Source organism: Centruroides vittatus, unplaced genomic scaffold (assembly GCF_030686945.1).
Source record: "Centruroides vittatus isolate TY-2023 unplaced genomic scaffold, ASM3068694v2 scaffold_899, whole genome shotgun sequence".
NCBI lineage: Eukaryota > Metazoa > Arthropoda > Arachnida > Scorpiones > Buthidae > Centruroides > Centruroides vittatus.
Genome location: NW_027122719.1, coordinates 727,522 through 740,754, shown reverse-complemented (window position 1 = coordinate 740,754; position 13,233 = coordinate 727,522). Strand labels below are relative to the sequence as shown.

At 27.5% G+C, this 13,233-nt stretch overlaps 1 protein-coding gene across 2 annotated transcripts in view; it reads right to left on the bottom strand.

Moving 5' to 3' along the window:
* LOC136990317 (apoptotic chromatin condensation inducer in the nucleus-like) overlaps positions 1-13,233 on the bottom strand; it is a 45,694-nt gene that overhangs the window by 7,783 nt on the left and 24,678 nt on the right. For both annotated transcript variants that reach the window (XM_067288710.1, XM_067288711.1), the window contains exon 5: positions 1,559-1,667. In XM_067288710.1, the coding sequence (XP_067144811.1) occupies positions 1,649-1,667 (19 nt within the window). In that variant the 3' untranslated portion in view covers positions 1,559-1,648. The remainder of the gene's footprint in view (positions 1-1,558; positions 1,668-13,233) is intronic.

Below are 13,233 nucleotides of genomic sequence, written 5' to 3'. Positions count from 1 at the left end.
CAACAACCACTTGAAATTAGCAATGTCATGCACAGTACAGCTTGTTTGTTTATGCTGAAACTTGTCAGAGAGGTCTTCATGACTTGGAAATACTCAATGGCCTCGCAAAATTTTGGCACTACAATTGGACCAGCAACTGAGTGTTCATTAGGTAGCTCCTCCTCAATTGTATCAATCCCAGCATGTTCGATCAGTAAGTGCATCCTCCCCATATACAACACATATCTTCTTTTGAGTTTTTGTCGCATTTTTTCCTTTTTGGAAATAATATAGCATGAGATGTCGAAAATGCACCTTCTTATCTTCCATGTTTAATGTCTAATGTTTTTATTTATCTTAAAAGATAACAGAATTTTAAAAAATAGCTGTAATTAAACTTACATATTAAATATGCAAATATTCGTAATGTCTACCTTTTTGTACAATTCTTCAATTGTACAGAACTCAAATGTAACAACTACATCATTGAACTCTACAAATTTCCAGAAACACCCAAATATTAACTAAACATTAAAAAAATGCAAAGTTTGCAATAGATTTGGGGTAGAAAAAAAATCCATTATTCTAAGTATCAGATCCACTTAAAGGAGGTATAATTAGATTGATTTGGTGGGACCTGATAGAAATCTGTTATTCAGAGAAATCCATTGTTCCGTGATCTATTAAAATGAGATTATACAGTAGAGCATCGATTATCCGACCCCCGATTAACCAACTGCGTTCTAGTCGGCAAATTCAAATGTCCGCTAGTAATGTGGCGCTACAATATTTAGTTATGTCTTGGCTACTTTAATATTATTTTTGTTAAATTTTTGCATGTTCTAGCTGGCAGCACTGGCTCGACCATGAAAGGGAGGATAGTATTTAAATCAGGCCTAATACACTATACTAATAATGTATTTTTTCATACTTTTCGGTTATCCGACCAACCCCAGTCCCCAATTAAGTCAGATAATCGATGCTCTACTGTACTGTACTTATACAATTTCAATAATCAATTGTGGATAGTAGAGATTATCTTATTCTCAATTATTATTTACTCAATGACAAGTATATTGCTAGTTATTCTTGTCACCAGTCAGAAGTTAACATAGTCAGAAAAACTGCATTTGTTCTTCCTTAAGAAGAAATTATATTAATGAACAATAAAACATTACAGTTTATAATAAATCATTGTATTATGTATGAATACAATCAGGAAAAATGTCTTAATATTAGTTTTTTTAATTTTATAATGTTACTTCTATTTTTATTTTAAAATTTTATATTTTAATAAATCAATTTTAAATTGTGTTTTACACATTTGTTTGCATTCTTTGTAAGCTGATAATTGCCACAAAATAGCCAAAAATGTTACTTAATAAAGAAGAATTTTTGGTTTCTTGAACCTAAACAGTTTGATCTTTCATGTTTCAGGAACAATATTAACAATAATAAGAAAAACTTATTAACTATGATGAAAACCAACTTATAGAATTTATACAGAAAAATAAATATATAACATTAGGAGTGACCCTAGTATATCTTAGAAAAAAAAAGTATAACTAATCTCATTTACCCAATTCAACAAGTCTTCTTGCTTCTTTTTGTTTTTCATATATCTTTTGTTGTCCAGCAAGATATTGCTTAATAAATTCATTCTGTCCAGCTATTTCATCATCTTGCAACTAAAACCCAAAAGTATTTAATATTGTAAATATTATTTTAAATCCTTTAATTATGATTTTTTAAATTCAGAAGTTTATCTTACTTTATTATATATAATCAACTAAAGTTTGTAGAAACAAGAATATCTTTAATCAGCAAAACTGTTTAATGATACAAATGTTCTCAACTAGTTTGCCAAGTCATATTCACATAAAAATTATAGAGAGAACTTATCAAACAAATCAAAAATGTTTGTTTCATTAAACAATCTTGCTGTATAAAAGTATTGTTGCTTCTACAAACTAATATTAATTCAGTTCATGCCTTTTACAATCTAATCAGTTCATTATAAGATAACTCAAAATCTCCAAGAAAATTACTCCATTTTTATTAATACGAAATTAAAATCAAGAAACATCCAATAATTTGCAAGAAATGATTATTTATTTATTAATTTATTATCTTCAGAAATCTTTGTACCATTCTTAAGATCTACAGGAAAAAACAAAAAGAGGTCTTTTCTTTAAATGATAAGGAACTCCAGATGCAGAGATAAAATTAAAATGCTAAAGAATTTTTTTCGGTTTTGTACAATTAAATTAAAAAATAATGCATTTCTTAAAATGTAACATCACTTCTACCATATAAATAGCTGCATATCTGCTGACTAAAATTCTAAAAAATATTCTGAAATTACAAATACAATTATTTAGTAGTATCTTACTAAACTGGAGATAATACAAAAATGCAATTGCTTAATTGTTTCAAATTAAAAAATCATCATCAAAATAATTTCAGTAAAAAGAGCTAAATTGTCATATTCAATAATTAAAACACATTGCTTCTAATTTTAAAACATTAAAATCAATCTCTTATAAACCTTTAAGATACTATAATACTTTAATAAAGAAGTTATAATATTTATTATATACACTAAACCAGCATAAATATAACATTAACAAATGCAGAGTTTTAATCATCATAAAAGTGATTTAGCAAACTTTATTAATTTAAATTTTGTAGTATTTGCTTAAATTTTGAATTTTAAAAAGTTTGAAAGCATTAAATAGTATATATTTAATTCTAAAATTATTTAATAAAAAATTTTAAAATATTATTGTTAATTATTTTGCATTTTTCTTAAAATGAATCATTGTTTAAAATACTAAATATTTTAACTTTTCAGATAAGAGTTTAAGATCGCTGTACTTTACTCGTCAAAACTTTATTAATGCCGAAAGATAGTGATCTTAAACTTTTATCTGATAAAAATCTGGTGTTACAAAATAATTTCTTTTGTATTTTAATTTTTTTTATTAATATCTGAATATTTATTTTTGACGAGACTATGTCTTGTTTACAAAATCACAGTGCTGTCAACAGCTTATCAGCTTATAGCAGCAATTCTCAACCTTAGCTCTGTGACCCCCCAAATAGTAAATATAAATAAAATTAATATTTTGCAACCCCCACCCAAAGGAATAATAACAGTAAGCCTTACTATTACTAATTGAATTTTGACTGTAATTATAAATGTAACTTTCACCAAGTCTTATCTCTGTGAAAAGGGTTTTTCGTCTATGGTTGCGCTAAAAACTAAATACAGGAATTGTCTTTTATCACTCGAAAACAATTTGCTTTTGTGTGTTTCTAACGTAGATCCACGTATGGAGAAAATTTTAAATGAAAAACAAATGCAACCATCACATTAATTTCTTTTCTTTACACGTGTACTTATTGTAAGTAAAATGTTTATAAGTTTATAATAAATGATTTTTTCTCATAAAATTATTTCATTATTGTCTCATGACCCCCCTTTAATATCACTGCAATTCCCAGGTTGAGAAATTCTGCCTTAGAGGTATGAAGGAGTACATGTCAGGAGTTGCAATTTGGCACAGAGTATTTGGTGTCCAAATCATGGGCACATAAAAAAAACCAGACTTGTAGGTACTCAGGAGAGCAAGAACTGAGTCAAAATAAAATACAAAATGGCAACACTCTTTCTACAAACAGGTGCTAGTGCAGTGTTTCCCAACACAGGACCCACGCCCCACAGGGGAGCAATTCGATTTTTAAGGGAGGCAATTCAAAAATGGACTCGTCCAGAATTTAAGTTAACCATATAGCTGTTGCACGCTACATTGTAAATATTAATTTAAGTTAGTTTTAGTTTTCTTTGTTCTTTGTTTCCCTTTCCTTCTAGAACTTTTCTTTATAACCTTTTTCCCTTGAGGTGGGATTAACAACCACTGAGAACAGAGATGAACGAAGCCCTAATGCTGGTGAAAGAGGAGAAAGGACATTCTTTGCCTAAGCCTTGAGGTAGACAGACATGAGTTGTGGTGTTCCAGGTTGCATTTGGCAATGACTGGAAAGTGCAAGAGACTTTGATGAAAGGATCGAGTTTTATTGTGGTTATGACAAAACAGTGTGGCAATTAAGTGTATATGTTAGGGGGCATAAGAATTTTAGAATGGTTTAGGTGGGGCATAGTGCAAAAAAGATTGGGAAACACTGTGCTAGTGCGAGATTTGCTCATGTGTTGCTCATTGGGAAGTTGCAAACGCAAAGGTTGTGAAATCGAATGTTGATAAACGAACCTTTGAAAAAACCCATTTACCTGCCCCATGTTATTCCTGACATATCTCTGGTTGTGAACTGCTGACCTTGACCAGCTGACCTGAGATATCTCGTTTCAGCATCGATACGTTTTTGAAACTAGATGGCGCTGGCCGTTATAATTTTATATTAAAACTAACTTCCAAAATATATTTTTTTTTTGTTTTTACATTTATTAATATATTTATTTTGTTTGTGCAAAATTTAAAAAAATAATTTCAGACGATACAATAGCCACAATTATTTTTTTCAAAAACGGGAAATTTTTGTTAGGCATCAACAAAAATTCAACCTGGGGCAACATGCAACAGAGAGAAATTCCGACATTAGATAGGTTAATTTTACCAAAAATGCCTCGTGGACGACCTCATGGTTGTGGCCATGGCCAGTGAAGTTTGAACGATCGCGCTCAAAACCAGTGATACCAAAGAAGATTGGAGAATGAGAACAAGACCTGCCATGAGCATCAAAGTGATCCCTCATAGTAGTGAGTCTCCAAGACATATTCTGGTCCCAAAAGTGGCCTTGCTGTTTTACTTGTTTATACATGTCAGTATATTTATGATGTTGAAAATAGAAAGTATACAAAATTATTATGCAATCCTAAAACAAATACTTGTAACTGTACTCAAATAATAATAAAGTTTTCTTAAATTTCTCCATCAACCAGCTCATTTAATTCATAACTATATAATCTAGCTAGTATCAGGACTTCTTACATGTTATCATTTCCATAATATGGGTAGTGAGTCCCCCATCCTTTTTCTCAATCATATCTTCTATTAGTCTCCAAATTATAAACTTTTTGCTGTTTGAAAATTGTCTGTAATAGACTTGTTTAGAAATCTTACACCATCCCAGTATATTTTTATATTCAATCTCAAAACCTCCTAAGTTAAATTGATACAACTGATATCCTTTTGTTTATTTCTCTGTTTACTGCATTCTTTCACTTATCCAATAGACTGATTTGTATTGCTTATATACCGAAACTTTTCCAGAAATTTTGCATACAAAGTGAGGATGATGAATAAAATTCCAACACCTACTTTTATTATTGTATTAATTAATGAATCAATTTAATAGCTTGGAAAAATCTAGCAGTTTTATTATTTTGGCTTTGTTTAACTGGACTTTAGTATTTTTTAAATATTGACTCAGTAAATATATTTCTAATTTATCTTCATATTCATTCTTTTTTCTTTCAGAATACTTTTAATCAACTTTCTTATTTTTGTTTAGGCCAAGACTCCATTAGCATAAAACCCTCACCATAATTATTTTTAATCACATGATCATAATATTTTACACCAGAGTAGGGCATAAAATGAGTGTAAAGTGAGTTAAGCAATATTCAACTTTCAACATGAATAGGTCTGTAAAATGATACCGTAAACAATCAGAAGTCAGTGGACTACTACATTGTCATGACAATATGTAAAAATTTCAGAAGACAAGCTTTTGTGCATATTCACTGTATTTGCTCTCATTGTTTTGGTATTTGTGAAATTTTTTGATTAGTTTTAACATTAGTCATGAACAACCAAGCTATGATGGTTTATTTCTATAACTTTTTGTGTGAAAAAGCATTTATTTCAAAACTTTGTGGCAGTACCATTGTAGAAACTTTGATAGTGGAGCAGGACCTCCACCACAATCCAAATGCAAACAGATCGTGCGACTAAAAATAATTCAATTCAAGTTTATTAGCAAAAGGGAAAGATTTCCCTGTTACAGGGGGTGATACATAGAAGTGAAATTAATTATCAATTTTAGTTTACAGAGGTATTATATTAATAACAAACAATCATAATTTAAGAAAACTATACAGTCATTTTGCCTTATATCTTATAGACATGAATATAATAAGTAAAAGATACTGTATTAGGACATTGAAGTTTTATAATAGTTTTTATTTACTATTAATAACATTTATTTAATTTTTTAAAAGTTTTTCTGTGATTTTAACAAAGCAATTATACATTTTATATAGATCCTTTTTATTGAGAAAGTTTAAATTTATTTTGAGTTCAAGAGGTGAACTACAGTTACATATTTGTATGATATCATATTGTTCATGCAAAGTTGTAAGTTCTTGACAGCTTTTTAGAAGGTGGATTGCTGGGAAGTCTTCGAAATGACATAAGCAACAATGGGTATTTGAAAAGTTTATGTAGGTATTATTAACAAAGAGAGAGTATTTGTTAAGGCGTAGCTGGATTATTAGTCGTTTCACGTTCAAATCAATTGGTTACCATATGTATGGCTGGGAAGATGGAATTTCAAGTAAGTTGGTGTGCCAGGGATGATAATTACTATGGTTTAAAGAGAGTTGATCTTTATTTATAGATTGAGATATGGCAGAGTTTAATAGAAGAGTATAACCATATTTCAAGTCCTGATGATGTCGTTAAATAATAGTTCTGATACGCCAAATGAATTCAGAATTTTACATAATTTGTATTGCCATAACTGCTTGTAATTTATGTTTTTGCTCTGCTTGACTATTTCTTGATGTAGAAAAGTTATATTATTATGACTAAAAATAATTACAGCAAGGGTTTTTACACTTGTTTTTATGCTTGTATGCTTGTTTTTTATGGAGTCTTGGCCTTACAGTTTTCAGAACAAACAACAACAATTTAAAAGTTATATAAAATATTAACAACAGTATATAATTATGAATATTTTTAACATTTAAATTCTTCTATATTAATATATTTCTTTTGTACTTTGATGTGATGTTTCTGTCTTATCCATTCACCTCACTCTTGAAAAATTAATTCATGTTTACAAATAACCAATGCTTTTTTTCTAAAAAAATTACTGCCAGTACATATATATGGTGACTGTTTATATTGAGTAACTGCCTGTACTACATACCAATTACCAATACTTTTTAATGTTAACTGCTGGTACAACACACCAGTATGTTCCAGATAAAAAACAGACCTATTGATAACATTAAGATGATGTATGCCATTTTACAAATTCAATACTTTCAAATTAGTTTAACTTTTCATTTTCTGCAAAAGTATTTATAAATATTTATATAAGCAAGATATCTATTATATAAGAAAAACTATTTTTAATTAGATGACCATAAACTATCACAATTTAAGTAAAAAAAAAAGGACTAAATAAAATAAAATTTGTTTATTTAGTAAAATGTTTTTAAATAATTTTTTAATATAAATTATATCATTTTATAAAATGATAATTGCAATATTTCAAAATACAATAGAAAATAACTAAGAAAAGAAAAAGTTTTAAGTATCACAAAATAAATAAGAACCATATTAAAATTATAAATGATATATTTAGTTAGTCTAAATACTTGATATTTCTATAAAAATGTAATGAAGATGCTATACTGAGATATAATTTCATAATAGCTAAGAACATGTAATATGCAGTTTTATTTATACACATTTAGCAAATAATTTGAAATCTTACTGGGTTGTTGCAATACAATATGTGAACAACTCCCATGGAAATTTTGAAACAATATATAAATAAACAATGATCTCATTGTAGTGGAAGATCTCTTGTAACCAGAAATGAAAAGTGAGAGCAGATTAATTTACACTATTTTTTATACTATATAAATAAATTGACTTACTGATATATTTTATAACTTTTCTGAACTAATTAAATTAGTGATAACCAATGGAAACCATATTTATTCCTTCAATATTTCAGGGGATAGGAAATAATTTTGATTACAACAGATACTTCATGGAATCATAGTGATTGGAATTTATAGATTTACAAAAAGATATTTTATACTTCTTTTCATTATTAAAAGCTTTTTTTATTCTGTTTCATTATGTGTTTGATTAGCCATCATCAGCTAGTTTTATTTTACTCAAAATGTATGCAATGTTCCAAATTTAAATCATCTAAAACCATACAATTTAATTATCTGAAAATTTAAAACATATTATAAATCATTTATTTAATAAATTTTATCATTATTATAAATTAAACTTTTAACACTTAAATATAGCATATGTTAACAGTCAATGCAAGTTTAATTTTAATTTTTTATATTTGGCATTTCAAATTTTAAAAATTCTACATTCAAGAAAGGACTCTTTGATTTTTATTCTACAGAATATATAATTCTGCTTGTTATTAAACTTTCTTCTGACAATGTTTTTATCAATAAAACAACAATGTTTGGTACATTGAACTCTGTTTTTATTTTCATATTGTGTCACGATTACAATAATTAGTCTGTAAAAAGAAACCATTTATATCAATATTACTAGAATAAAAACTTTAATTGAAAATCTTGCAATGTTTTCACATAATCCTTATCAAGCTCCAAAAGAAGCATATACACAGAAAAGAACTAATTTAAATACAAATATTTTTGAAAAATCTTATAAAATTAATTAATTTAAATTTGCAATGTAACAAATATTTATATCAACTTTAAGCAATTAAGAATAATTGATAATATACCCTTTTAATAAATTTATACCAAAATCAATAAAAAACAAAAATTGTTGCATGTTTTATAGTATTTGTATTATTCTATGATATTAATTTAATTTTGTTATAAGATAGAAATGGAAAAATTTCACATAAATCACTTAATTTTCAAACAACTCAATAAATTAATTTTTAAAAATTCATGACAGTTAATGAAACTGTTGCTTAAATTATTTTCTACAAAATATATTATTTATTTTTATAAATATATTTCTAATTTTTTATGTGAACTTCGAATCTGACAATGTCACTTTTATATTCTTACAGTCTATTACAAAAGTAAGTCTTTATTTATTTATCTATCATCTCACAGTTTGGATGTTTTCTTTTTTACTGTTAGAAATATTCATACTGTATGATGATTCCTCAGTTGCAAACTTTTTCAAAAATTTCCAAACAAAATTAACACACAGAATTATAAAAATTGGATTCTCATTCATTGCTAAATTCACAATAATAAACTGCTATATTTATAAAATAATAAATATATCATTCCATTTATGATGCAATTAGTTGAAATATAAAACCTTTTGAAGCAAAATTTTTATTAAAAAATAATAGACTAATAGTAACTAGATACTGTAATAATCCAGATATAAGGAGGTCTATTTTCTCAAAGATGAATTCTGGAAAACATTTATTTGGGATTTTCATTTTATTTTTTTAAATCAATATTTTTGAGCTTAAGTCTTCATAACTGAAAAAATAACTTTGACTTTTGATGTTAAACAATTTACAAAACTGAGCAACAACTTTCAATGGCTTTCATGTCTGTCATCTTCAGGCAAAACAATCAAAACATTGCTGTCAATGTTACTATACACTAATCAGGATCATAGCCAGAATGCTAGCACGTCATCTTAAGGAACATAGAAGAGATGTAATGCAGGATAATTCACTTTAATAAACTAATTAAGGTAGTTTTGATCCAACATTTGAGCTAGTTTAGGCTGAGACACAGTACCTTCATCAATGTTGTCTCAAATTTTACTTTATACATGGGAGATATTATTTATTAATAAGCAAAGATCCTTGTAATTATCCAACTTTGCAAATCCCAGAATGCTGGATTTCTACAGATTACCTAATTAATTCATATTGTATTGTTTTGCAGTTTTCTACATTCTAGTAGGGATGATGCATAAATTTTATATCTATCTATTCCAGCTTCATTTTTGATGCTAGTACATTTTAGGTAAATCTGTTTAACATCAAAAGTCAGAGTTAAATATTCTTTCAATTAAAGATTTATTTGATGTGGACTGCTATTGGTGTTTATGTTAATCTTCATTATTAAATCTTCAAGTCTTCACTATTCTCATTTATAACATCTTTAAGACATGCAATAACTGCTTCCAATTTAACAAATTGAAATCAAATAACAAAACCCTAATCTAATTTAATATTTATTTTTTCTTGTAATGTAATTTTGTTGCTTTGAATTTAATAATTTTAAATGGGTTATATTATATATATATATATATTAGTAATAAAAAAAAAGAATATAAAAATACAAATACAAAACTTTTTGTGTAAAAACTTCTTATAAACACTTTAAAAGTTATGACAGTTAACTTATTACAAATATTCTACATTTTTATAATGAAATACTAAAAGCAATCAGCTGTTTGTTTATTACTAAAAATCATAGTTCTAACTTAAACTGTCAAATAGATTATTTGAAAATTCTGCATCCAGTACATTATCCCATAATGTATCATATGCATGTCTTAATCTTTGTAAAATGTCCCTGCCTTAAGTCATGTATCTCTAAATCAGGGATGTGGAAACTCTTTTAGTCAAAACCTATAGAATTGCTCGCTATTCGTACCCAACTCAAAGATATAAAAAATGTTTTAATGTTAAAAGAAATATAACAGCAGATGAAATAAATTTTTCTACAAATAAGCAGTATAATCTGAAAATGAATATACTTGAAATAAAGTATTGTAAATAAGACATCACAACTAATAAGTTTCAAGAAGTCAAATTTATTATTTGATAAAACATTTTTCAAGAATATTTTGTCTAATCATTAGGTCCAACTTCTAATAATGGCACTGATCAATAAAACATATAACTGTCATTTGGACAACAGCAACATTGTTTGTTGTTCAAAAAATAGTTATTACTTGAAATTTATTACTGATAGTGTCTTATTCACTATATAAAATAGAGTCATTAGTCAACAAAGAATTATAAAATAAATAAATGCATGTTTTATAATAAAATTCTATTAAAAATAGGAAATAATGCACTATGTGTGGTGCACAGATTTTGCAAACCTCTGCTCTACATGATCATACATTTTAACTAACTTTTATGAACAATGTAAGAAATAAGAAATTTGTAAAAGATTCTAATTTTATTTAACTCTACTGCTCTCAATATACAATTGAAGACAAAAGTGGATGAAGGTGTTATGTTACAAAATCAAAGTTTTGAGTAAACTGATGTTCAAGTTTTTATTATGTAATTATTTGGTGTAAAGTCATCCAGGAAATAATGTATTGCAGAAAGTATTACAGTGTCATTTAATTTCTGAGATCTTTGAGGATGGTATATGAGAGATGGATATATTACACCTTCCATGCAGGACAATCATGTTTTGAATGATTGTGACATAACACTTTCATCCACTCATGTCTTCTATTACAATGCTGTCATCTTGCCAACTTTTCATTGATCTGATTTGTCATAAGATGGTCTATCTTATTATCCAACATTGCTGGAAAATAGAATAGATCATCCTGTTATCCAACATCCAACAACTTGTATCCCACAACAATTTCATGGTACCTACATTGACTGTTTAGAATTAAGTTTTTATAAATTAGAAAAAGTCTTTTGATAAGTTTCAAAATTTTTCATATGTAATTTAAAATCAGTGTCCTAAATCTGTCATGAAAAATCTTAAAGGCCACTCAGATAGAAATTATCATCAAATAAATAACAACAGGTTTTCCATTAAACAAAATATTTGTTTCTGCTATAATTATATTGTTATTTTCTTTCACAGAGAGTTTATTGTTATTTTTCTGATACTGATTAAAAAGTTAAACAAAATAAACTTTGTGAGTATTTTTGCTATTTTCTTAATTACTCAAACTAAATACAGTAAGATCCCGCTTAATGCTGATCTGATGTAACACAATCTGCTCGAAGCCTTAAAAAAAGCTCAAAATTTATGGTGACTCAAATTATCATGGCATTTCATTGATTGGTATATAATACAATTATCCCCGAACACAAACCAATCAGAAAAAGGTGACAATTCATCATAGCACTGTACTTTCCTTAAATCTATAATTGTTTGGTGCAATTTAAAAAAAAAAAATATAACGTCATGAATGCCATAGGCAATATCAACTTCACTTGGCAAGAATTAACTGATAAATGCATGAACGAAGTGTGGAAGAAGTTATGGCTGAAGGTATCCAGGAATTCTCAACAAGAAGAGCCTATCACTGTATCTTTAGGTTGACCAAATTGTCAACTTGATCGATACAGCAGGACTAGGAGATGTAGACGAGCAGGATAATGAGGAGTTACTGTAGGTTTCTGTTGAGAGCCTTACCAACGACAACCTTCAAGAACTGGCAGAACAAGGAATTCATATAACATCATTCATGATGTTATATGAATTCCTCATATAGAACTGGAAAACAGAAATTCTGAAAATAAAAAACCCCAAAAATTTTTCTACAGATTTCCTTAGTAAAAGTTTGGTAATGATAACCGAAATCGTTGATCAAATTGTAGCAAATGATCCAGAGTTTGAAAGGAGTGCAAAAGCAAAACGAGGCATTTTGGATGCAATCTTCTGCTACTGACATTTGTGTAAGGAAAGAAGAAAGTGACAAATGAAACACACGACTTTATTGCAAAAAACAAGAATTTCAGAAAAGTCAGGACCTTCATCACAAAAAATGAACTTTACATTTCTGTGTGATATGTTTTTGTGTTATTTACCACATATTATTATGCAAATTAATATAAAAATAACTTAAAATTAAAGTAAAATCTGTTTATTTTTGGTCTTGTGTTCCCCTTTCCCTAATTACTCTGTTAAAATGACCTCGTTTAACAGTCTTTTGTTCAGCACTTTGTCATCTAAGAACATATCCCCATGTTAAGCGAGGTCTTACTGTATTTGATTCAGGATTCAAAGATACTAAATTTTGAATTCAATTTTGATCCATTTCCAGAAAATTGTTTGCCATTTTATCATTTTATGCTATCAAGATTTGTCATAAGATATATGAATGAGAAAAGGATTACTTATATTTTTAAATTAAATAACTTTTGAAAATTAAGTCAAAAGAAATCTGTGAACATTAGTAGTTTTTTTTTTTTTGTGTGTGTGAGAACAATGCAATTTTTATTTTGTATTTCATGATGAAGTTTAGTAGTGAAATAAAATGGTTTGTTTGTTTGTTTTGTGTATAGTTTCTATGGCAATGA